General features: G+C 42.2%; 2 protein-coding genes across 7 annotated transcripts; both read left to right on the forward strand.

The window, feature by feature from the left end:
* Positions 1 to 1,121: 1,121 nt before the first annotated feature.
* LOC127331502 (transcription factor RF2b) lies at positions 1,122 to 5,699 on the forward strand. The gene is made up of 4 exons (XM_051357681.2): positions 1,122 to 1,722; positions 3,165 to 3,297; positions 3,976 to 4,060; positions 5,057 to 5,699. The coding sequence occupies exons 1-4, from the start codon at positions 1,226 to 1,228 to the stop codon at positions 5,422 to 5,424; spliced, it is 1,083 nt and encodes a 360-aa protein (XP_051213641.1). The 5' UTR covers positions 1,122 to 1,225; the 3' UTR covers positions 5,425 to 5,699.
* A 17,317-nt stretch (positions 5,700 to 23,016) lies between these two features.
* On the forward strand, positions 23,017 to 26,315 carry LOC127331503 (uncharacterized). 6 transcript variants are annotated; one of them, XR_007869795.2, is made up of 4 exons: positions 23,018 to 23,522; positions 23,605 to 23,694; positions 23,904 to 23,967; positions 24,864 to 26,315. XR_007869795.2 is itself a non-coding variant. In XM_051357682.2 (3 exons), exons 1-3 carry the CDS (start codon positions 23,279 to 23,281, stop codon positions 24,949 to 24,951), a joined length of 396 nt encoding a protein of 131 aa, XP_051213642.1. In that variant the 5' UTR covers positions 23,025 to 23,278; the 3' UTR covers positions 24,952 to 26,315. The 6 variants fall into 6 exon arrangements, 1 of the variants encoding a protein (XP_051213642.1); XR_007869791.2 differs by lacking the exon at positions 23,605 to 23,694 and having other exon boundaries at positions 23,025 to 23,522; positions 24,864 to 25,897; positions 26,010 to 26,315; XR_007869792.2 differs by lacking the exon at positions 23,605 to 23,694 and having other exon boundaries at positions 23,025 to 23,522; positions 24,864 to 25,863; positions 26,010 to 26,315.
* The last annotated feature ends 356 nt before the right edge of the window (positions 26,316 to 26,671 follow it).

The following is a 26,671-nucleotide window of genomic DNA, read 5'->3' on the forward strand; positions in this document are numbered from 1 at the left end:
CACCGCCACCGGCAGGACCAGAGATGCAAGCCCTCATCAAGGAACGGTGGAACTGTCTAACGCCAGAGGAGAGGAACCTGCCGCGAAAGCGCTCAACAGCCCGGCGTGGCCGCAGCGATTCGAAGATGAGCGCGCCGTTGATCTCGCGCGGGCGGCCGATCGCTTCAACAACGTCGGCTGCCGTGCCTGGTGGCACGGCCGTGACGTCGACGCCACGCTGCGTCAGTATGGCTTCCGCCAGTGCGCCTGCGGCGACCTGCCCCGCGCCCTGTTGTACTTCCCGCGGGCGACGTGCACGGCGCCGGTGCCGCTGCCTCTGCAGAGCGCGCCGAAAAGGACTACGGTGTCTGGGAGCTCGCGCACTGGATCGTCAGCAGCCGGCGATCGCACGCGCTCGGTCGTGCCCGCGCTTCCTTCGGGAGGTGTCGTCATCCGCGACGGGGCGGTCTTCTGCTCCGATCCATCGGACGATGGGGTCGGGCCAACGATGCCGCCTCAAGGAGGACGCCGCGGCCTCGCCACCACTTCCGCTGGTGAAGAAGCAATGGTGGGAGAAGGAGGCGAAGGCGCAGACGGCCCTCCATGGTGGCGACGACTCGGAGGAGTTCCCCGGCCAAAACTTCATCCTTGGCCGCTCCATTGAGGAGGACTACCGGCAGATGACGATGGACCCGCAGCAGGCGGCAGTGTGGTCCGTCAGGGACCACGGCGCCGACTTCGTCGATCTCGCCGGACCTTTCGAGCTGCCGACGCGAAAGGATGTGGAAGAGGAGGACGACGACTGGTTCTTCGGGACATCCAACGACGACGGTGACGACGGCAACAACCTCAACTTCAGCGCCTAAGGCACGTCGCCCCTAGATTTTTCTTTAGTTTAAATTCAAGTTGCTTTTGTATAAATTTCATTCAAATTTCTTATGAATGTCGTTTTCAAAATTTCGTTCAAGTTTAAATTTCTATCGGAGCTATCGTATGGTTGATGCCGGTGCGGGAGCAGCATCCGCAAATGGAGGATACTCGGCGTTCTTCATACGCACCTATCTGGAGCCAACGGTGGAGATGCTCTCACTTCTCCAGTCGAGTAGACTGGTACAGTACACCAGTCTTTGCTCCAGTAGTCCAGTAGCGGCCTAGCGGGAGGCTTTGCTTTGCCCAAATCCCGACCCAAACACCCACGCGGTAGAGAGTCTCGGAGACAAACGCACGCACCTGCGCTGCCAGCATAATGGCGATGCCGCCGAAGTCCGGTGAGCCGCCGAAGCCGCCGCCGGGGCGCAGCCCCAACCTCAACCTACCCTGCCCGCTGCCGCCCATCCCCGGCGGGGCTCAGCAAGGCCATTCCTCCGCGACGGCACCGCCGCGGTCCCAACACCGCCGCGCCAGATCTGAGGTGGCCTTCCGCTTCCCGGACGCCGACGGCGGGGGCTTCGACGAGATCGGGTCCGAGGACGACCTCTTCTCCACTTTCATGGACATGGAGAAGATCGCCGGCGGCGGCGCCGACCGTGACCGCGCCGCGGAGACGTCCTCCTCGCCGCCCCGGCCCACAAAGCACCGCCACAGCGCCTCCTTCGACGGGTTCGCCATGGGGTGCGGCGGCGCCCCTGGGAAGCATCAGGATGGCGGCGGAGGGTTGTTCGCCGATGTTCTGGAGGCGAAGAAGGCCATGTCCTCCGAGCAGCTCTCTGAGCTCGCCTCCGTCGACCCGAAGCGTGTCAAAAGGTGACCCCCTTTCTTCGGCCTCCTTCGCATTTGAAGCTAGTACCTTGGATTTGAGCTGGTGGTCGGTTGGTAGGATTCTAGGATTACAGGTAGTTCTTACTTTTGATAACCAATTGATGGAGTGCGGCTAAGGACCAATAAGAATTGTGGTTTACGTAGGTGTGGCTCCCTTTGGTTCTCCAAACAAAGAAACGTGGTAGCCAAAATGCAGGTCGGAGACTATTACTTAGTCAATTCACGGCACATTGTTGCTGTTAGTTATCTTTAATCAGGATGGATAGTGACAGGCAGATCGTTGGACAGGACTGAGCAAGCGGGCCAACTTGTCTCATTCTGGCATCGCTTACGTAGGCTTCCTTTTGAAATTCAAGCAGCCATAGACGTGGTTCAAATGCTAATTTTGCTGTTTTCTAAATTACTGTCATTATTCATAAACCTGCTTCATGCTATTTAGTTCTTAAATAAGCGAAGCGCGTGGATGAAAGGGACGGCAGATGGCAATGATTGTTGCATGTTGCCTTCTTATGGTATTTTCTCTCCATTGGCTATGGCTTCTTTGTATCATTTTCTATGGGCCTCCAACTTAAACCATTGAAGCTTGTGCAGCATATCTTTGAATTTATACTTTTGCTCTTTCAAATTAACGATTTCCCACTTTTACGTACTCAGTTAGTTATTCGATGTAATAGTGACATAGTGTTATGTACTTATTCAATTTGTTTTATTTCCTATGTTGTTGGTTAGTCCGAAAAGCTTCTTAGTGCCATTTAGTTCTTACATAAGCTCTTAGTATAAATGCACAAATCAAGTGGGGTGGAAGAGGTGGGAGATGGCGATTTATTACATGTTGATTAGGCCTGCACTACTTTTGGCTCATTCGCCCCACTTTCAAGGCCTTGTTTATTTCATGCCCAGGGCCTGCAAGATGTTTAATTAGGTTGCTGTGATCGACATTTTAATTAGTTATTTTATTTTGGAATAACTAGCTAGCTGATATATAATTATTTCCCGTTGGCATACATTAAGCAACATTATAATTTGGTTCTCTTCTAGCATTTGTTTGTACTATGATCAAGTTATATAAATATCTATATTTGAACCAGCAGCAAAATTTCTCGCATTTTAATCAACACATTCACATTGATATACTTCATAAACTATGATGTTTCCTAGTATAAGGTGATCTTCATCCTAATAGTAAACTTTACTGATTAGGAATCAATTTTGCTTAGCAAATCAAATTTCTCCCAGCTGTGGACAGCTGATGTAGCAGAACTTCACTTGAGATATGTTTCTTTCCATCTCCATAAGAGAGAACAAATTTTCTTTTAAAGTTACACTGTACTTAAAATCATTCGGCTCGCGCGATAGTTATTAGCAAGTGCATTATGTTAGCTGGCATAATAAAGGCCAATTAAATTCCTGAGGTTTCTTTGTTTCAGAATTCTAGCGAACAGACAGTCTGCAGCTCGGTCAAAGGAAAGAAAGGCTCGATATATGACAGAATTAGAGCGGAAGGTTCAAACTCTTCAAACTGAGGCTACTACTCTTTCGGCACAACTGACACTATTTCAGGTAACATTTCATCCATCTGTTTGGTTCGGAATTAGTAATTCTGCCTTTGGACTGTATTGAACAGTTAGCTGCCCCATAAGTGATAAGCTGTGTCAACCGAGCTGCAACTGCTCTACACTCGGTGAACCACCAATCAGCATGCTGTTTTCTTTGAACTGCTGCACATGCCATCAGAGCTATAGTACATGTTAGGATAAGCTATCTAGATTTTGTTGAATTAGTGATTCTGCCTTTAAACTGTATTGAACAGCTAGCTGCCCATAATTGATAAGCTGTGTCAACCAAGCTGCAACTGCTCTACACTCGGTGAACCACCAATCAGCATGCTATTTTCTTTGAACTGCGGCACATGCCATCAGAGCTATATTACATGTTAGGATAAGCTATCTAGATTTTGTTGACTAAAGCATATGTAGTGGTAGTGCCAAACTATCCCAAGTTATGATTCTATGTGGCTATATTAACAATTTGGAGAGCTGAATGGTGATCCTGCAGCATGAGACACGAAAAATCTGTAGCTCTGTTTACGAGAACAACGCAACTTGTAGGTTTCTGTTGTTCCAGATGGTTGTAATATTGTAGTCGGACTGCGATTTTTTTACATTTTCTTTTGTATGAACAGTGTTCTTTGCGTAGAATTGCTTGATATCCTTTAAGCAATTATGTTTTGCTTGGCAGAGGGACACAACAGGACTTTCTGCAGAAAACACAGAGCTCAAAATAAGGTTGCAGGCCATGGAGCAACAAGCTCAATTGCGTGATGGTAAGTGTTTTTATTACCTTAACTAGTACTCCCTTTTATGGTCTTCAACGCACAACTTTGACTGTGATTTTAAGTTATAGTATGTTTTCAAAATTAGTATAAAGACATATAACATAAAAAACATTTCACAAGAAGAATACAACAATACCATTTATACCATTCCCAATCGTGCAATGCCAAAGTCTTGCATTTTTTTTCTTTCGAAACACAGTACACTCACCCCTCTGAACGCACGCACACCCTACCCCTATGAGCACCTCTCAGAGACTGAGTCCAAGAAATTGATCTGACGGTTCTTGAGAATTGACGAAGTCACCACGTACGCCTCGCTATCGATGGGAACATCGCCTACCACTGAAGAAAATTCCCCCCTTTATGAGACACCAAAGTGTCAAACCTAGGGTTTGATCCTAACCATCCAACCACAGGTTGTGCAATGTCAAGTGTGCCTTACATTTTGGGACGGAGGGACACAAAACTTCTTTCCAAATGCTGTCTATGCTTATTAATAAATGTAACTTTTGTATCTAAAGGAGAATGCTATTACAGTATCATCTTATGATATGCCACTTGGAACGCCATTATAGAACACTTTTAAAAAAAATCTTGGCTTTGCTTAATGTATTCGTTTGCTATGTTCCAACATGCAGTGACCCCTGAAATCAATGGATACTTGATGCATCTTGTCACTAACTATAGGCACATTTCATGGAAATGTTATTGTTCTCTTTGCTCTTGATTTCATTCTTTTATGCTTCTGTGTCTGATTGAAGAGTATTGGAGCAGCTAGTTTATACTGCCGTTAAGTACCATGATTGACTGTTAAACATACATACACTCAAAGCTGGCACGTAGTTTCTGAAATTATGTCATGGGAGTTCAGTCACATTTGTCATGCTATAGTGTTGACATTTTTTGGCAATCTGTAAATATCGGAAACCTTTTTATAGATTAGGACATGACTTCTTGTCTAACAGACATACCTTATGTTTTCAGCTCTGAACGATGCACTGAAGCAGGAAGTGGAGAGGCTTAAGATTGCTACAGGTGAGACGGCAAAGTGTGATGAACCATATAATATGGGAATGCGCCATGTCTACAATCCGTCTTTCTTTCAACTCTCCGAGCAACACACAGCTCAGCACGATGCAAGTGTTCATCAGCTGCCAGCACAATTCCAATCACCGCATGCCAATGTCCCAAACCACCAGATGCTATCCCACCCCAATACCTTCTCAGATATGATGCAGCAAGACTCACTTGGGCGGCTTCAGGGGCTGGACATTGGCAAAGGATCAACATCTGTGAAGTTGGAGGCAGAGGTTGCAGGAAAGTCGGAGGGCAGCTCCATATCTGCAGGTTAAAGCGATAGCACCTTCTAATTATAGACCTACCGCGTACTTCTTTTATTTAGATTTATCTGTTCATAGTCTGACATCCTTGAACTGCTTCCGTCGCCCCTCTAGGCATCATTTTTATCCAAGTTTCTGTTTACTTGCATTGATTGGTTGTAAGACCTTGATATGTTTTTTGGGGTTCATTTCCTGTTTGTTGTGTGTTGTTTCTAAGTTAGGGGGACTGGACAAACAGCCTGTATTTTTTTTCCTTACCTCAGCTTATCAATCACGGGTTTTCAGTTTGGAGTTTTGTACATTTTTCTGTTGATATGCTAATTCTTAATGATCACATCCTGGGAACCTAGAAGTATCAAATTGCTGGAAAACTGTGTTGAACATCTGAACTTTTTAGGACATGTACATCGGATGCGCTAATGATGAGCACAAGGCTGTCAAATCTGATTAACGGCTCCCTTCGGTTGCTTCTCCGCAAGAGGAAATAGCAGATCACACCACTTGTTGGGACATTTTTGTTTGCACAAAACCACAACTACAGCTTGTTGAACGAAACACCACCATTTGGTGTAATGATTTGCATAGAACACAACCAATCGTTAGCCACTCTGTTAAGGAAAGTGTTAGTTAATTCAGGCCCACATTCAAGCAACATGCCAAACAACTAGCATGTCCCTTTTCCCCCCGTCCTCTCAATATGCTATTGCTGTCGCCGTCCTCAGGTCCAGCACAACTGGCTAGAGCCGGCGGCGGAGGGCAGTCCAGGATGTAGCCCGCCTCAACCGTTGCAATGCAGCTCCGGCTTGACGCGCCACCCTGGTTCAATGTTCAATCTCCGATATGCAGCTCCGGCTCGATTCACCGCTCTTGTCCAATTCCCTGCACCCGAAGGTGTGGGTGGGATTCGGAGAATAGCCGCAATGATGGCCGACGAACTCGACAACGTAATGCCGCTCTGGGAGAGGTCTCTCTTACTTTTTTCCATTGTGCTTCCAAATCCACGGCATCAACAATTTTATTTGAGGAAAGAGATCACATCAGAGGGAGGTAGTAGCAGCTTCATTCATTTTTAATAGGGCAGCTGCCGCGGAGGGGCGCGGAGATCTAGGCGTTAGGCCGGTGGCGGATTTTTTTTTAGATCAAGGTATTCCGGCGGATAAAATAGTTAAAGATATCACACATTTCTTGTATAGGAAGGGACGAAGGGTTACATCAAGGACTCATCTGGTAACAGCAAGCCAGACATTAGAGACCCAGCATCGTTCATCAACATTAGTAAGATAAAAGTAAACGAAAGAGATTGAAAAAAAAGAAGTAGGGCCAATATCAAGAGCAAAAAAATTGAATATATCACATTTCTTTTTTACATGGAGGCTGACATCCCATCAGCCTGTCGCGTCCTTTAGCATTATCAAGGTGGCAGATATTGAAAGAAAAAGTTCAAGTGGCAAAAAATCATTGGGAAAAAATAATCCAAAAAGTAAACGTTTATGGCTGACATCGGGACCCATCAGCTAGGAGCCTAAGTGATCTGATCGGGAAATGTCAACTAGGTCGAAACAGAGGGCACAACCGAAACAAAATTTGACAAAGACGCTGCTATCACGGCCCCATAGTGGCGGGGTGCTGATTTGGGTTTGCTCGGCACACACACCTTAAAAATCGGCATCCGCCATGCACTAGGCGACTATGCGTGATGTTTTCCCTCGTGGCGCTAGATTGCCTAAAAACAAGAAAAAAAAAGTTTTGTGATCTACCACGAAAAGATCAAAAATCGTCGAGATGGGTCATCATCGACCATGGTTGGTGCCCAACTTCGTCGCCCATGGCATGGTGATGCTCATCTTGCCGCTCAGCCCCAGTATAGCCACGCGGTATGAAACCTCTCTTGCAATGGCGCTAGACACCGCTTGGTGTAGTCAAAGACAAACTTCTTCACAGTCAGGCCTCGATCCTGGAGGAACCTGATCCTTTCCAGCAAGTGCCCAAATTCCCCATCCCGTGGGTCCAGATCTGTCCAAGCCTCGTTGTGGCCGACGATGGTCGTAGGTTCTAGAAATAATTCAAGGAGCGTGGAACACAGACTTAGACCACTTGTGGCGCCATTCCTCCCACTCGGACCAGATATCACACTCAATGTGATCCTCGGAAAGGCCCCCGTGAAGGCGGAAGCTGACTTCCCTTGCATGGACCCCCATCGTCTTGATGAAGGGGTAGTAGAAATGGCAAAGGAGCGCCACCAAGGCGCGATGCCCACGAATCCCTTAGTAAGTTTCTTGAAGACCGCCAGGATCACGATGGCCTGGGGATGCAGCTGTGCAAGATGGATCGAGCGTGTACATGGCCACTATTGCGCGGCAGGACTTCGAAAGAGCCGGGACCATCCCCTCCGACAAGAAAGCAGGAGAGGACGTGCACGTCGAGCTCGTTCAAATTCGAGGTTGAGGCGAAAATGAGCTAAAGCATGGTCGCCCACCTTCGTGCTCCTTGTCGTCCACTAACCGGCGTATCGGCCCAAGTCACTCCACACTGGCTAGGCCGAGGGAACAACACTTCAGTCAACCTCATCGACTCCCACTCTTCCTCGATCTCTCCTCCGGCCTCTCTAGAACCCCTTCTCCTTTCACTTCCGGCCATCCATGACCACGTCGTTGGGCACCATCGCCAACAGCAGGCTAGAAGGAAGGAAGAAGAAAGGAAGCAGGGAGCAGTGTGGGGAACGAGGGCGATGCTCCCTCACGCGTGGGTACTACGTGTCGTCACACACAAAAGAATCTTCAACCCACACACACCAACGACTTACCTGCAGTCACACACACACACCACATTTTTCTGCATAGCCCGACAACTGCCATCTCCGGGAAAACCAAGATTTCCAGATCCACTAAGTGTTGGTGGAAATGCTCCACTTCCCCGTGAAGAATTGTAGCAAGCACCCCTATTGGGATTGCTAAGGTCCAGAAGGATTCTATCAAGATCAATCAACTCAACACGAGGATGCCTCGGATGATCCAAGCATGTGTCGCCACACCCCTTTTCTTTGGGAGAAATCGTCAACTACGATGTCCTTCTCCTGGCCCCGGGGAGGGATGTGTAAACAGTGACTCATCCATGACTGTTTTATAGATGTCCTGGCAGACATAGGACGGGAAAGTGCATCACTATATTCGTGCCATCAGGCGCATGGTTATCAGCAACCGGGCGCTCGTGTAATCATGTTATTTGAAGTGATTAAAACAAGACTACGACGAAGAGGAGAAAATGTTGTATCCTAGCTACAAATGGAAGGGTCTTACGCCTGGGCCAGTGCAGAGGTCCCCCTGCCCCACTGACAGAGGCAGAACAAAACGATTCCAAGGACAAAAGGTGTCCAAGCCACGGTTCCAAGGTCAAAATATGGGACATGATGATGGCGCATCCTCGGCATCTATCGCCTATCACTTCTTGATCATGTACCGCCTGTCACCTTCCTTCTTGCGTATCAAAAGTCTTTGCCTCGTCAGAACTGCCAATTGGTCGGGCACTCTGGCATCCCCTTGCGGCTATAAAAGGAGGACTATGATCAAGAAGTGGGGGACGTTCCATTCCAATTGAGCTAGTTCTTCGATTTCATCATGAACACCTTGTCTATCCATTGAGCAATATAAAAAACAAGACGTAGGCTGTTAGCCTCCAAGTGGCCTGAACTTGGGTAAAATCTTTGTGTGCTTGTGTGTCGGCTGAGAGATGTGTAACATAGTTGCCACCCCATACTGAACAAATAAAAGAGGTACCTATAACCTTGGTGTCTATGTTCCCACACACGACAAAACTCGTCCCAGGCATAGAGCTAGACGAATGTTGGTGTATCTTCTGGTACCAAAATATATATCTTGGCCAGTTTGTACATTGATCAAGCTATCCAAAATATTAGTCTACGTACCCGTGAGTCTGAGTATGCAGTCCGCTCATCAGTGTTAAGGTTGTTTTGATTATCAGGAATACTCTATGTGAAATGTATGATGGTGTCTATGTTCTAAGATATAAGTTTAATGAACATCTAAACCAAAAATATGTGTTATCTAACACATGAGTGATATCATTAGATTTAAATTCCATATCATTTTTTGCCGCACCTAGGCCACATTATATTTCCTAATCATTGGTCAAAGTTAAGCTTTTGGTTCCTTCTGTTAGACAAATGTTTTTCTATCTTCTTACAACAAAACATATATTTATGCATCTTGATCAAGCGTGGACTTAAATGTACCCGGACTGAAATGCCCTTACTGAATTTGACGATATAAGCCTCGGTCATGTTTAAGGATGATCTGATATAGTATGCTACCTTGTCTTAAGTTTTTATGTTGTTATAATTAAGCCGTTATTTTAAGTGTTTTCAATAACGAATGATCCTTGCTTCATTGGTGTGAGTTGCCATGTTCTAGCTATCAGATGGAAAATAAGGCCTCATATGTGAATTTGAGTTCGTGCACTTCTAAGGGATGAATTTCATCATCTATTGTTAGAGAACACTTGGATGTCACTATGTAGGTATTGTATCGATCATTTTCAGGGTTCAAAGTCACAAGAGTAACTACATTGAAGCATATATCTTACTCATATAACTGAATATATGGTGGTAGCCTAATAGTAAACTAGATTGTGTTGGAGGGAATAAACCTACTAGGTCTAGTTTTTAAATACTAAAAGAAGAAATTATCTTATAGATATATGTTGAAGGTAGTACGAGTTATAAAAAAAATATGCTAACACCTATTTGTGTTTCATGTGAATTATATATTAGATAGTACTATCTACAAAACTATCGATTGCAAGAAAAAACGTCTAGGAGTTTTTTTTAGAACCATAGTTTTTTCTTTTCTTTCAAAACTGAGTACAACAATGGCACACAGAGCACATAGCACCACCACATGCACTTTATAGGTTGTCAAGGTGTTATATGAAGTTTAATGCATAATGGCAGGGCTAGTTTGCAAAAATAATGACAACCGAGGTGTAACTTTAGTATATTAACGAAATAGGTAATCATTAATTATTTTCTTAAACACTTTATCTATTATTGGAAGCCTTTAACCACAACGACTAGGTTGATAGGGTCAGCGACTAGGATGATAGGACTGTTGTTATCTAAACATTAATAACGACAAACCATCCAAATATTCACTTGACTATAAAGGAAACCATGAGGGAGAGTTACAATTACGACAAACCTATCTAGCTTGTAACTAGGAGATACAAAACTATTCACGTGGAACAATGGCTACCCGAAGGTCGAACTATTCACGTGGAACAATGGCTACCCGAAGGTCGAACTATTCACGTGGAACAATGGCTACCCGAAGGTCGCAGAGAATCGCCAACCGTGTGGCTAAGCGCAAGGCCGAGCAAGAATGGTACGTATTCTCGGTTTCATTTACGCACATTGAACATTCATGCACTCTGATCCCATGATACGCATTACTATATACAGTACTACTTCTAGTTCTTTGAAATAGAATGCACTATTTATGAAGAACTAGTACAGTAGCCCTCTCAAATGAGAAGGCATGTTGCCTTGACTGATCTAATATTTCATATTTTTGCAATCTAAAAAAATATCTATCCATAATCATCATAACATGCATCGCTAATGAACCCCACATGTGAGGGGAACATTTAATCATCTTGACGTATCATTTGCAAATACATGATATATATTGATGATGTGTATGGCTTGTCTATTATAATATTCGTCTGTCAAAAATCAGTTGTCGTTTTGTAGATAACTAGGATGTATCTGGATGTATTAAGGCTAGCCATAATGGTAATATCTTAGCTAGAGTAGTATCATGTATATTGGTCCCACAAAAATGCCGATGACAGCTAATTAAGGAGGAGAGATGAGTTTAGAGTATCATAGGTGGATACTATATCATAGCGTATATCACGAGAAAAATTAATGCCAAACAAATCTTGTACATCAATTTGCATTGAGATTCTAAATAGCAATACATATAGCATAACTATGATACTACTTCATGATACTACCCACTATAGGATAGTATCATACATAAGTATCATATGCATGATACTATTATATGATATTTAGCACTATGGCCAGTCTAATAAGAACATCGGAACCTAGACAAATTCGTGTCACCTAATTTGGAAAGAAGGTAGTACTCCCTTTATTTACAATTACTCCACGTTGTGGGTTTGGTTAAAGTTAAACTCTGTAATTTTTGAATAAATATTTATAGAAAAATATCAACATCTACAATATGAAATCTGTTGTATTTGAATCTTCATAAAGTATATTTTTATATTATACGTATTTGATATTATGAAAATAATTTTTTTTCTAATATTGTTGTTCAAAATTCAAATATTAGAAAGTTCAACTTTAACTAAACCCAGAACGCAAAGTAAATAAAAACTGAGAAAGTGCATCACCAAACCGAATTAAAATTTTGAATGTGAGTTCGCCATAGACCTTATTAGTTAATGCCGTGCCTGCCAAAGTGCCAATAATTAACCTGTGTCCGGACCACGCTACAATAGCGTTGCTTGCACACGCACTCAACAAACGACGGACGCTTCAGAAGTTGTCAAAAAAAGAAAAAAAAAAACGACGGACGCTTCAGTAGCACTACTCCCATAGTACCGCAATTCTGTAACAGGGAAACAACGACGGGTTTATTTGACGTGGCATGCGTTTACATACGTACCCGATCGATCAGCCCATGCATGGCAGCCTCGCTCTAACAGCCGCTGATGCGTCGATCCGAGCAACAGCGGTACCTATTCTTGGTTTCATTTGCCCACTGCAATATGTTTTTTTAGCAAACAATCTGCTCTCATGTTATACAGTACTTTTTTTTCAATATGGAAATGCATTATTGCTCAAGAATACATAGTACGTAGCTTATGTGTTTTTTTCATGGAAAAAAATAGCGCGCTATTCCAACGCCAATAGCACGTTATAGCCTATATGGAGAGCCGACGCTACGCTATTTCGGCGCTATAGCGCGCTATTTGCGTTAATAACACGCTATAACATGCTAATAGCGTATTTTTAGATCCACGCTATTTTGTTATAGCACGCTATTTTTTTCCTTGATTCTTTTGGATTTCATATGGACTCTCGCCAAAGATTGTGCTACTACTAACAAGATCTCATACAATTGTGTGTTGTGTTGGACCTTATTTATTCTTTCAGGTCTGACTTGGCCGCTCTACCATCCGAGCTAGTGGAGGAGGTGGCAAAGCGCGTACTGGACAACGATGTAGCTGATCTGGTTTGCTTCCGCGTTACGTGCAAGCTCTTGAAGAATACCTTCATGCTAGAGCCCAGCGCACTAGGCGCATGCATCCACCACCGCTTCCATCCCCACCAGTGGATCATGCTCCCGGAGCAAAATGATGACTATGCACGACGCATGTTCCTCAACACTGTTACGGCGAGGATCATCAGCGTCAATTTGCCGGTGCTCCACAACCACGCAGTAGTGGCTGGATCCGCGGCATCCCCAGAGGGGATGCTCGTTTTGCGTGACGAGGCCAGTCTCGTCATCCGCGTTCTGAACCCACTGACTGGCCACATCATCAACCTTCCGTCGGTGAAGACACTGCACCGTGGCTGTCAGCGCAGGTTCCGGGAGGAGCACAAGGTGACGGCCGCGGAATTCACTGGTGACAACAACGTTGTGATCTACTTCGGAGAGATCAACCGAATGTCCGTTGCCAAGCCCGGTGACGCACGTTGGACGCCTGTCCTTGGCCTCCGGTCTCCTATTCTGGCAACCATCACGTTTCAGCGCCGGTTCTATTGCATCGACGACGAAAACCTTCTGGTGCTGGACATGGCGGGAGGGTTGCCACGACTGGTGTCCGTCGTCGCCCTAGACAACACTCTTTACTGCGTCAACATGCTCGATAACTGTGGGAAGCTCATGGTGCAGTGCCGTCGCATGCAGTGGGATAGCAGGGTATCTTATTACCGATGCGTGATCCGTATGTACGAGGTGAATCTGGAAGAAGGGACGCTGATGCTGGTCAACGACCTGGCCGGCCAAGCCGTGTTTGCAGGTGACCTCGGCGCGGTGCTGCTGCCTAACGTCACGCACTGGCCCGGCGTCGAGCCCAACACAGTCTACTTCAAGTTCGGCCTCTCACAAATGTTTGGTGTGCATCGCATGGGGAGACCGTATCCAGACTACCGTGACGTGGTGGGCACTCTTGCTGAGTACCTGGCTATGTATGTCACTCGCTAAACATCTTTTGAGAGCTAGCTTGGTTAGCTAGAGCATTCTGTATCGTTCAAGTTATGTTGTTCCCGTACTTTCATTTTGAGCTGTGCTTGTCGAAACAGTACCATGATGATGTCCATGGGATTAAGTTGAGTGCTATGCTTGAGTTAAGAAAAAAAAATTGCGGTGTATTTGTCAGATTCTTTAGTTCTTATCAATATAATTTTGTTTCATCAACTCGTTTGACTCATCTGTTTCCACTGTTTTGTCATTTTGTGATTACCAAAACCCCCCATACTCTTGAACTATGTAATCAATCTATCAATCTTTACTATTTACTCCCTCTTCGCGACAGGTAAAGTTTTGTTTCAATACGACTTTCGACTACACCAGTATATTCATGGGTTGCTTATAGTCTTTTTGTAATTGTTCTATTCTTTTAAGTTTATCTTAGGGTCATTTTATTCGACCATTTGATTTGCCGTTTTTGGTTGTTTTTTTATTGTACACTTTGATCTTTTGAACGAAAAATACCCTACCGTAACATATTAAAAGAAGGATAAATCACAAGATATTCTCTTGAACCTATAGATAGATAATCAATGAATTATATATACTAAAATAATTGTATTGCTGAAAAAAAGTTAAAACTCCAAAAATTCTCACAAAATGTTATGAGAGTTCACACCCACTAGTAGTCCTCATATCTCCCTCTAGGGATAAGAAACAATAAACGAAATATCATAGGACCGCAATTAATTTTGAGCCATTAATCAGTCAAATCTTTTTTCAAGGTTTCCTCTGAAACTATGAATTGGAGTCCTATCTTAAATATTATCACAAGTAAGAACCTTTTGTTGCTAGCACGTCCATACTTCTTAGTCCCAAAAAATCCTAACACCAATAAGTTTAAGTTATTAGGGCTTTACCCCTTCTCTTGCTTGGCTCAATCCTGAATTCCTAATAACAGGGTAGTATAATTTAACTATATTCCCAGTCTACTTTAGCTCACTTCTGCTAGAATGAACATCATAGAAAATAATATCTGCTTGATCACTATCATACATAATATATTCAATCTCTATGGCCGGAGATGCGCTGAAACTAATTATGCCATATTCACTTGGAGTTTTCATATTTCTATACATTTTCCTAAATCAACCGTGTCCTAAATCCAATGAAGTAGCAATTTTTACTAAATCCACTAAATCCAAAATTATCAAAATACTAAATCTTCTAGCAATGGATAGAATCTTTTAGATCAAACCGGAGGTCACCAGCGGCGACGAGGAGGCTACGACGCATCTGTGGAGGATAATCAGGTCTAAGGCATGGGAGCATGACGGTAGCGCATGGGGTGGAACCTGAGTGAGGAGCGTAGAGGTGGACACAAGAATGAGGTGCGCGGGGTGGACGCAAGTACGGAGTGGGCCGAGGCGCGGGCTGGCCTGGGATTTCAGGTTATAGTGGGTCCCCACATACCAGTGGTGTGCGTCTGATGAGCCACACAACTAGTGACACAGACCGGTGTGAGAAATTGGCGTGTTCCATGACCAGGGCGGGCAAGCCGTGTTACTTGTGTAAGAGGTGAATATGGAGGAAGAGACGCTGATGGTGTTCCATGAGCAGGGCGGGCAAGCCGTGTTCGGACCTTGGCGCGGTGCTGCTGCGTAGCGTCAGGCACTGGCCTTGCGTCGATTCAAACACTATCTACTTCGGTGTCTCACAAATGTTTGGTGTACACCATACCATGACGTGGTGGCCACTCTCGTCAAGCACCTGGCTATGTATGTCACTCACCCTCACAGTGTTTGAACTGTCCATGCTTTGAGAGCTAGCTTTGGTAATTAATTAGAAAATTCTGTTTCTGTATCGTACAAGTTATGATGTTCCATTACTTTCATTTTGATCAGCTTTCATGATGATGTCAATTGGATTAAGTTTATTTCTATGCCCAAGTTAACGAAAATAAAATTGCGGCGTTTGTCAGATTCTCTTTGTTCTTATCAATACAATTTTGTTTTATGCAAATATATAGTTCTGACACCATGCCGTATTGTTCAAGTTAGTGGGATTATGTTATTTTCTACTAGCTTTGTTGCCGAAAAATTTGCACAAGTTTAATACAATAGAAGACATTTCATGGGTTAAACAAGTATAATCGTCCTTATATCATCATGTCACCCTTTATGCACGGTCCACTTGAGAATCCTTCTAGTGGAAGGATATCTCTAGCCTGGTTAACATTTATCACATTATCACAAGTTGTGAGATTGGGGATGGATCGTCCGCTATTTTTTGGAATGATTTTTTGGGTGGATGACGTTGTTCATGCGGATAAATTTCCCCGTATGATCTCCTTTGCTCGTGATGAAGATCTCAGTGTCATGACATATATTAATTATGATGATTTGTTATCTCGCTTTACCTTGACACTTTCGGTCTAAGCATATGAGGCTTTCACCAAGTTAACAATTTGATAGATAATCTTCATCTTGATCCTTCTAGGTGCTATTTTAGGTCCTCTGTTTGGGGAAATTCGAGGTACTCCTCAGCGAATTTTCTATTAATTCATGTTTGATTGGTTGCTCGAGGATGTAGTACTTATTGAATAACATTTGGAAATCCATGCGCATCTACAAACTCAAAAGTCTTGATGTGGATTTGAGTTAATGACCACATCAATACCATATAGATGCCAGCGAGTATGAAACAACATGTTAACTCTGGTCCTGATTGTGTGTTTTGCGTTGAACCCGTCATGGAGGCACCGAAACATATTTTCTTTGTCAGTGATTTTAATTCAAAATGCCAGGACCTGCTTGGTATTATTTGAGGGCCTAACCGAGAAATTAAATCCATTTGGTTCAAGCCGTCTGATATTTACTTGACGTTGCTATCTTTACAACATGAAATATATTGAAGGAGAGTAGAGATTTAATTTTCAAGACCTATGACTCCCTCTTCGAGTGGTATAAAGCTTTGTCTCAAAACGACCTTAAAGTACACCAATATATAGTATAAATAGCCCTTGTTCCACCCTTGTTTCATTGGTTCCTTAGAGTCCTTTTGTAAGTATTCCCTTGTTTAAAGTTTATTTCGGGTTCATATGATTTGACCATTTGTTTGCTTTGTTGGTTTTTTCTCTCGTACACTTTTGAGCTTTTTAACAAAAATACCCCTACAATATAACACATAAAAGAAGGATAAATCGCAAGATATTCTCTTGAACATATAGGTATATAATCAATGAATTATAAAAATAAGGAATTTCTAAAAAAAGAGTAATGTATAAATATTCTCACAAAATGTTATGAGAGTTCATAGCCACACCTAGTCCTCATATCTCCCTTTAGGGTCTAGGAACAAGAAGTAATATCCTAAGCCTGTATTTAATTTTGAGCCATTAATCTACGAAGTCTTGTTTTAGGGTTTCCTCTTAACCTATGAATTTGAATCCTATCTTGAAAACTATCGCATGTAAAAATCTTTAGTTGTTAGGGCGTCCAAAACCTCTTCACTTCCAAAAATACCTAACACCTATAACATACATTTAAGTTATTAGGGATTTACCCCTTCTCCTGGTCCACTCAATCCTAATAAAAGGGTAGCATGATATAACCATGTTCCGTGGCCTACTTTAGCTCACTTATACTAGAATGAATATCATAAACAATAATATCTGGTTGATCACTATTGTACATGCATAATATATTCAATCTCTACGAACACACATTGAAAGTAATTATATCAGTTTTAATTGTCAATTCCATATTCTTATCCATTTTGCTAAATCAACTAAATCCTAAATCGAATACACTAGCAATTTTAACTAAATCAAAAATCATTAGAATACTAAATCCAGTAGAAATCGACAACATCTTCTAGATGAAGCGGAGCTCACCATCGGCAACGGGCCGCTCGGGCTCATGGGCGGTGATGGGCCGACAACGACGATGCGCCTGGGGACGAGAAAAATCTCTGAAGCGCGGAGGAATGTGAACAGCGCACGATATGAACGCGAGTGAGGAGCCTGGGGCGTCAAGTGAGGATCATTGGGGTGGACAGGAGAGTGAGGTGGGAGGGGTGGATATGAGTGTGGAATGGGCCAAGGTGCAGGGACGGTAGGGTACTTAGGTTTGTGGTGGCCTCACACACTGGTGGTGTGCGCCTGATGAGGCGCCTTACTGTTGACATAGATCAAGTTCTCGAGATAGGGCCCAAACACCGGTGTGTTCAATTAAGATCCACACCACTGGTATTTTGAATAGTGGTCGTGCGTAAATTTTTGGCACACTGCTGGTAATATTGGTGGCTTGTCACTATGGTGACATGCCATCAATACTTTGTCATCAATGAGCAATTTTCTGCTTATGAAGTTACCAATATACGGGGGCAACCAAGTAATGGATCCCATTAAAAGTGGCTAGAGTGTAATTTATCGGAAGTTTATGTCTTAAAGATAAATTTAATATTTTATGAATTAATAATTCCTGTTATTCAAAATGACCCCGTTGCTGAAAGGATGAGATGTCGCCTAGAGGGGGGGGGGGGGGGGTGAATAGGCGTTTTAAAAACTATTGTGGATTTGGCTTGTAAGAATGCGAAATTAAACTAACATTTATTTTACAAGCACGTAACCTAAATATGCTAGGCTTAACTAAGTGCAGCAACAACAACTTAGATAAGCAAGATAGGCACAAGATATATATAGCACAAGTGATAGCAAGATATAAGTATTTCAAGCACGATAGCTATCACAACGAAAGTAAACTCGGGTATAGAGATAACCGAGGCACGTGGAGTCGAATATGTATTCCCATGTTCCCCCACACAAGGTGAGGTACATCACATGGGAGAGATGTGGACTGCCACGAAGATCTTCCGAACGCCACGAAGGATCACCTTCTTTCCAATACAATACCACGAAGGACAAAAGCATTTCCCTTATGGCTAGCTATTTATCTATTCCGGAGATGGCAAGCTCCACAACCACTTTATAAGCTCCACGAAGTTGAAGCTCGGTCCTCTTTTTAAGCTCCACGAATGGAGAGATTTTTTTTTATCGCTAACTGACTAAGTTTCACGCCGCTGAAAGGTGCACCTAACATGCGGTGGATCTTATGCCCCAATAAAAAAAGTGACATGAGGACTTTATCCTTAGCGCCTTTTATGTGTTGTGCTAAGCATATCCGCAGAATTTAGGGGCGTGTCGCCGAGTTTAAACCACCAAGTAACATTTAGTGATGTTGTACGAGTGTCATGCTGCCAAGGGCCTTGTAGATTTCACTTATAGAGTAATAGGCATTCCCAACAAGTGAGCTTCCATGTGTGAGTCTCTTAGGTCATTCCCAACAACTAAGAGCTTACGTTGTTGGCAAAAATATGCGATGCAAGCAGGGTTGAACAGATCATATATACCCTTTGTCATTGTGGAATGTTGGATGGTAATCTTGCTTTCCATATTCCATATGACATAAAGAAAGGAAGGAAACTTCTTCTATTACGGTATATATAGAACTAGAAAATCAAGTAGAAGATGTGTCAGTGTTCATCATGAACATTACGATTAAGCTCTTGGAGGGACCTAATATAATTAGATATATGTTCTTGCAGGATTTAGTACATTATCCAGTATATCATTACACATGTCAATAATGGACAACCAAAACCTAGGCACACTACTAGAAGAATATATTCGATGCATGCAAAACAATGCAAACAATTGGGACATTATAACATAATTTAATCAAACAGCATTCGGCACAATCACACCGGCTATGAAATCACACGAACTACTCATGAAACAAGCCTCTATATAGACATGATTAACATATAACATCTTATCTACAATATTCATGTCAAAATCATTGATATACAAAAAAAAAACAATTCAATAATTGTCATAGAGCCGCGCCAACCCTTTTACCAACCTACATCAAATAATGCAGTAGTCCCATCTATATTCAAGAGACTCATGCCACCAAATCGACAAACTTTTCCTTTAGTGAAAAACGAAATAGATGTATTCACTATATTCTTTACAAATCCACTCATGTAACCCTAATAACGACAATACATGTACTAAATTTTATGTAATGTCACACTTAACAATTATACTTTACTAGATGTGAGTTATTGCCCAATCTACCACCATAGCGCTAGTAATGGCAACATACAGTTTTTTTATTTGCACTTTTCTGTAATGTCACGTGTAATGAATTGTGATTTTATCACCGTTTCGGTTCGCGGTTAGTTTGTTCTTTCAGAGAAATTGCTAATCTAGGCCTTCAGCCAAGAACTAACACCGTGACTTCTACCATCAACCATATACTACACTAGACCATGAAGGCGCGCAACAACAACAAAACATGGACGATTTGAGAAAATAGGAACGGTGATATCATCTTAGAAAATATAACTATGCTATAGACTTTTTGTTACTGATCATAAATGGTATCCTATCACTGATAGAAAATCTTGTAAGAAGAACTCAGCAAATAACAAACTTACATCTTAGATTGATTACAAATAACAACAGTTTTCAGATAATCAGTAGTTTGCATCTTCTGAACATACAAACAACATAGACTCGGAGTAAAATGATGTAGCATTTTTTTTTGTGTAAGTGGGAATTCGAAAAGTAGTGAATCACACTATAATATTTTTTGTTCATCCTTCGGTACCATTGAAGAAAAGAAAAGGCAGTATGGCGTCCATTTCGTTACTAAAAAGGTATAAATTTCACTATTCAATGAGGAGATGCATCACATTTAGCATGAGGACAAGTCATAAAACTTCAAATAGGGAAATCTATGGCGTCTCGAAAGATTTTTCTACTTCCACCAGCAACCTTGCTGGATTCATGTTGTACAAGTGAAAGAATCAATTCTAACAAAAAAAACCATGGCACTATAAAAAAATGGGACATACTAATGGTGAAATGTTGTAAACTAAGCTTGGAAAATAATGAACTTAAGAAATATTCTGTAAAAGCTACTCCGTAACACACCAGGACATCAACAAAAATGGTATTTCAGTAAAAACAGTGACATCTCTGCACTCATGAGAGAACAATTGAAGCTACACTTACTACAACTTCGTATATCAAGCATTTCAAGAACCAACCTATTGATGGGATATCAGAACGTATGGTAAAAATATTTTAATGCACATCCTTGAAACTACCCGTTCAGGTGTGCTTCCACATTATGTCCTAATTATTTTTCCATAGAAATAAAGTAGTTAGAAGATAACATAAACCATTGAAAATTAAAACCTGAATAAGTGGAACTCACACATAGATTGGGTCCAAGTTATATATTATATAAATTCAATTCTAATATTATGAACTTAAAAAAACTGTTCATATTAATATTGACTGTATTGGTAACATAGACAACTCGTCATGCTTTAAAAGTCAGTACAACAAATGAGAGGCATGCCTAAATTGTGGTGAATTGAACAAAAGGAAATTGATATATTCAGAAACGTCAATTGGATAAATGAACAAGATACGTTTCAAGGTAAAACACCCCTTGTTAGTGCATTATGTGTTACATAAATATTAATTATTCCAACTATTAACTGCACCTAGAGATTCTTTCCTATGTTGAAAATGGTTGGAGATGCTCAATTAATTGCCTATCTTAGGCACCCGAATTTTCAGAACACTATGGGAGCACAAATTATGTAAATACAACAGCAGAAGGTCTATGTTGTTTGTATGTTTAGAAGTGGCAAACACTGAATATCTGAGGGGGATTAAGCAAACTGTTATGTCCAGATTTCTTTTTTTTTTCATTTCATACACCATGAACTCGGTGAAATGCATGCTGAAATGGATATCAGGTAAGATTTGAGCTTAGTGTTGCAAAGAAAAGTTTTACTAAAGATCAAATGAAAATACTTTGTCACAGCTACGTTAGGAACATATGAAACTAGACTCATTTTTCATGCAATTATAAAATGAATCCAAAGAATTGCACCTAGTCTTGCTATGATTATCTTTTGCTGCTAGGATGTCCACGGTGTGACGCTGATGGTGATTGTAGATCATGAACACGAGCTTCATGTAATCTGGAGGAGTAAAAGTAAGATTAGGTTCAGTATGCAATTTGGGCAACTCATCCTGCTACACGTTTTATAAACTTCTTGTAAACATGTAGACAATACTTATCAAAAAGATACAGTGTTTAAGTAAGCTGCAAAAAGTGAAGTGTAGTCATAACACCAACGCGAGGCACACAATGGAGATCGTGGCGTCTGCCAATAAAAAAAAGTGTCATATATCAATACCATTTGATTCTCTTCAATCCATTGGCAGACTGAACATTTGCTATGTGGTAGGTGTAGCGCTCAAAGTTTCCTGGAGAAAATTTGCTGATCATGGCACCATGGTATAGGGAAAGTGAAAGAAAACATAAACTTTGGTATCAGACCAGTAAGAAAACTGCCTACCTTACAATTTGATCTGACACCCTTAAATCCAAAGAGTCAAGCATGACTGTATGATGTAATGCAGGCATGTACATGACCCTCATATTTAACCTGTTCCTCACAAAACTAAGAAACTAAGCATATTCTGCGGTGCAATATTTAAAAAGCTCAAGGGCATGATCTTTATCAGTTTCAAGTAGCAATCTAGTAGCATCAAAATGCGGTTGTGAAATAGAATGGAAACTTGCCTAAATTACTACCGGAAGGTAACAAGGCTTATGTAAAACAATAGTTCACTCGAGCCTTCATAACAAAATTAGATCCTATGTAATGAAAAGAGGAAAACAATATAACCATGACATGTGCACCAGTCACGAACTGGTCCATGCAATTAACAAACAATTTTTTCCATTCACTGACATTGGGCTTAGCAGAGAAATGCTACACCTACGGAGTAATGTTTACGGAATTGCCTTACGGGCTGACATGGCTGCAGGGGATTTGTTGAAAATCAGTTTGTCCCCGTGAGTTTAGGGCCGTGATGGCTCCGCATGCTCTCCAACTCAGCCCGTAACAAATTTGCGTAGGAAGTTTGCCCGTAAGTGTAGCTTTATTGGGCTTAGCAACACGGATGAAAAACTATTTTCAGAAAGTAATGATTCATATAGGGGCGATCCCTTTCCTCTTCTCCGCCAGTGTAGCGCATTGAGTACAAGTAAGTGCGTGACTCCCTTACGGCAAAAGACCCTATCTGCTATGGTAAGACCCTTCCCTGCCACCAAAACGACCCCCTAGCGATTTCATCGTTTGGTTCAGTGTAACCACGCCCACCTCTTACGACAAAAGACCCCATCTGCCACCGTAAAAGACCTCCTCTGCCGCGAAAAAAAGACCCGATGTAGTACTTCTCTCGACCGATCACTTCAACAGCAGTTTGTACTGCACGCATTGGGCATCTAGCCCTTGCTTAGGAGCGAAGGCGGGCATCTATCCACGCGCTCCTCTTCTCCTTTTCTCCACGCGATCCCTCTCTATCACGCGCCGCCACCGCCCTCTCCCTTCTCATAGCCGCCACCTCTCTCTCTCCTTGCACCGCATCCTCTCCGCCTTGATCCACCCGGAGGACGACGCCTGGAGATCAGCGATGGGCCCCTCCTTCTCCCAGCAGGTTCGTTTCCCCTCAGAGGACGAAATCCATGGGGAACATGACCGGCAGGGTGGAGGCGGAGGATGCGGCGGTGGCATTGAAGGCGAAGACGCCGTCGTCGAGGATGGAGGCAGGAACTCGTCGATCTGGTTTGCACTTTGCACACGCGGTCAGCATACTGACCGCCAGCGCCGTCGTTGGAGGTGAGGGTCATTGTGGGCGTGCAGTGGCGATGCGCAACTATGCCTCGCACGGGTGGCACTGCTTCGACTTCTATCCAGAGTTCCAGACATGTAAGTGCCATTCTATTTTTCCCTCTCTCTCTTCTCCCCGACTGTAAGTTTGAGGAGATTTCTTTCTTGTCTTGACTTGTAGAGGTATGTGCCTGTGGAGGTTCGATTGATGATTTGATCTGGTTGGTTCGCTCAAATCATAAAATTACAAGGGCCACGATCCGGAGATCAAGTTAAGCTGAGCACTCACAAACTGCTCCCTTTTGTTCAGTAGCGAATATGTTTCATACACAAGTGGCTGCATATTGGTTTACTTAGATTTTATACATGATCAATGTCTGATTGATTATTAGTGGATTTATCTTGTCCATTCGGTGGATGGATGGCGCCAGTTGATTTATGTTGAGCAGTAATCATATCCCTGATGATGCTCTTTTGCAGGGACCGCACTTCTCGCTGGGTCACGGTTTCTTCGTATGCAGAGTCGTTGCCTCTCGCCTGTTAGGTCTATACTTCTCCTATGCTTACCTACGGTTGACATTTTTTGCTTAGTCTAGGTACTGGTCGAAGACTGTTTGATTTTTTGAGAGGTTCTGTGTGTGGTAGTTTAATATTCATTCCCTGCTTGTTCTATTGCGCTTACCTACCATTAATCTTTCTGCTTATAGTTTAGTGCTGGTTGATATATAGTAGTTCGATTTTACTAAGAGTTGTCTATGTGTACTTGAATCCCTGCTTATTTATCTATTCCCTGCTTATGCTTAATGCTTGACTGCCCACTGTAGAATTGGGAGCTGATCACGTATTGCTGTTTCCTTTGATTTTGAAGGAAAAAACTTGTCTGTATTTGTGCACAAATTTGTGAGACAAATGTGATTTCGGCTCAGGTTTTTCCTGACTTTGTATACTTCACTTTTTTTGGCAATAATTAGCATTTAACAAATGTGATTTCCAATATGTTACAACAGCAGTAATTAGCATTTAAAACAAGAATTCTAACTTATCCTGATTGTCTTGTCATGTGAAGTTCTGTGAGTTGGTGACTAGATTCTTAGTATATATTTTTAAATTTTGAATAAGAGTTGATTTAAAGCTAGAGTAATTTGAATATGGTAACTATCTGGAATCATCAACCCATAGACAGTGAAAATCTGAATAATATGACATATTTCTTAACTTATTGGTTGCTAATGTGCATATGCAGCGACTATGTCAAACACAGAAGCATCTTGTAGTTCATCGTAGTTTCTTCTATAATCTTGTTTGTCGAAAGGTTCTCACTTTATTCCTTTCTTGTAGCTGTAGTTTAATTGTGGGGTTTCGAATAGAGATTGGCGATTGGTTCAGGTTTTTTCTTCCACTTATTATTCTGATCTTGGTCTTCGGATTATGTTCTTGCAGGTCAGTCTATGGTGCTGAGCTTGTAATGAGCATCAGGAAGTTTGAGATTGCCCTGGAGCAGCAAGCAGGTTGTGTCAATTTGTCTTAGAGTTTAGGAAAGAGAATTTCTACAATTAAAGGTGTATTAGTGTCAACCATGTTCGATTTTTTTCTTAAGCTCTTCCTAAGAATCGTCTGCATATTTATAAGGACTTGTTAGGGCAATCCACGATTTACTTCAGAATTACGTTTCTCTTCTTGGATATTTTCAGTTCTGCTATAAAACTGACTGAAGGGAGTATCAAAAATAAAGTTATTTGGTTAGCCATTTCGTGACTGCGGGAAATACCTCAAACTTTTGGAGGCTCTTGTTTCTGTGTATGAAGGTTTCGACAAAAATCCTTCATGTTTCCTTGTTAATTCTGCTTGTAAAAATTGCTGATGTTTTCCCTTGTATCTTTGAGTTTCTTTTCCCTTCAAATATCTTGTCTCGTCGTTGGTCGAATCCATTCTAGATGCGACTGAAAGCATGACGTGTGGAGAAAGACAGGTCTGTCGTGGCCACCTAATGTAGCAGCCTCGCCTGACTCAGCCTGCCTAATATTTCTTCGCTCTGGTTTTTTTCACTTTCTTGTTTTCTTGATTTTTTGGTTCTGTTTATTAATTAGCTTTTGTCACCTGTTTCTTCCATTTTTCAGTCAGAAACCAATAGTACAACTCAAATTGTCAAGATTTTTGTTTAATCCTTTAGACTCGATTTATCCTGCTTCAGTTTGGTTTGCCTGCCCTTTCAGCATTCATTTCGAGAAAACGCAATAGACTATTGCGTTTCATTGCATTGAAAAGGTAGAGTTTAAATTTACAAGCCTCCTAGGAAGCCACCAGCGAGCCAAAAGAAGAAGGAAAACAAATCAGTGTACATCCCAGGTTGTTGGCCAAACATCCCTTAGGCCCTTGGCCCCAGCGGTAGCCCACAGCCTGGCCTCATCCTTGATCTTGTGAAGCAAGTTTTGCACAGAAGGTGTCGCCCTATCGAAGACGCACTTAAATTATGAGTACATATCCTGACTTAGTGTGATTAAATCTCTTTGTTTTATACCCTAATAATTCGTTGTAACTGGGAGCTGTGCCTTTTTCCAACATCTCTTTGTTTTACCCTTTTTACAGAACTATGACATGCTGATCGTTGAGGATGGGATGGTGTACCAGAAATAAATGGAAATATTGTGAAGAAGAGATCTACGGGAACCCTGAGGGAACATGATTCTCTATTTCTTATCATGAGAAACGAAATGGCTTCAATAGATGCAGAACAATCATTGCAGCAGGTAGCAACGGTTGTACCATGTTATTTCTTCTGGGAGATAAATACTGCTGACTGTGGTTTAGATCACCCTCTGTGGCTTTGCATGACGAAGTTTTTCAATTTGTAAAGTAATGCCTTCATATAGTGAAAGATGATTGCTTAGCTTTTGCACCGTGTATTTTGTTCTAACAGAACTTACCATATCCTAGGTTGGTTGCTTTTTTTTGGCAATCTAGAGCAGTAATAGCTTGACCATGAAGGTTTTTGAACCTCCGACCTGTGCGACCATCAGGTTCTGCTAGAACATCTTGAAAGACAGAGCTTTAGGAGAAATTACTGCTCCACGTGAACATTACAGTTCATGTAATTCACTTGCACTTAGTTCAGGTTGTTGTTATGTCTTATTAATTTCTTTCATGCCATGCGACTACTAAATTTGGTGCGTCAGGAAATATTTAACTCGGTTTGTGGTTACATTTCAACATTTTCCATTACTAGCTAATCATACATTTTCAGATGATTG

The sequence above is a fragment of the Lolium perenne genome, chromosome 2 (assembly GCF_019359855.2).
Source record: "Lolium perenne isolate Kyuss_39 chromosome 2, Kyuss_2.0, whole genome shotgun sequence".
Lineage (NCBI taxonomy): Eukaryota > Viridiplantae > Streptophyta > Magnoliopsida > Poales > Poaceae > Lolium > Lolium perenne.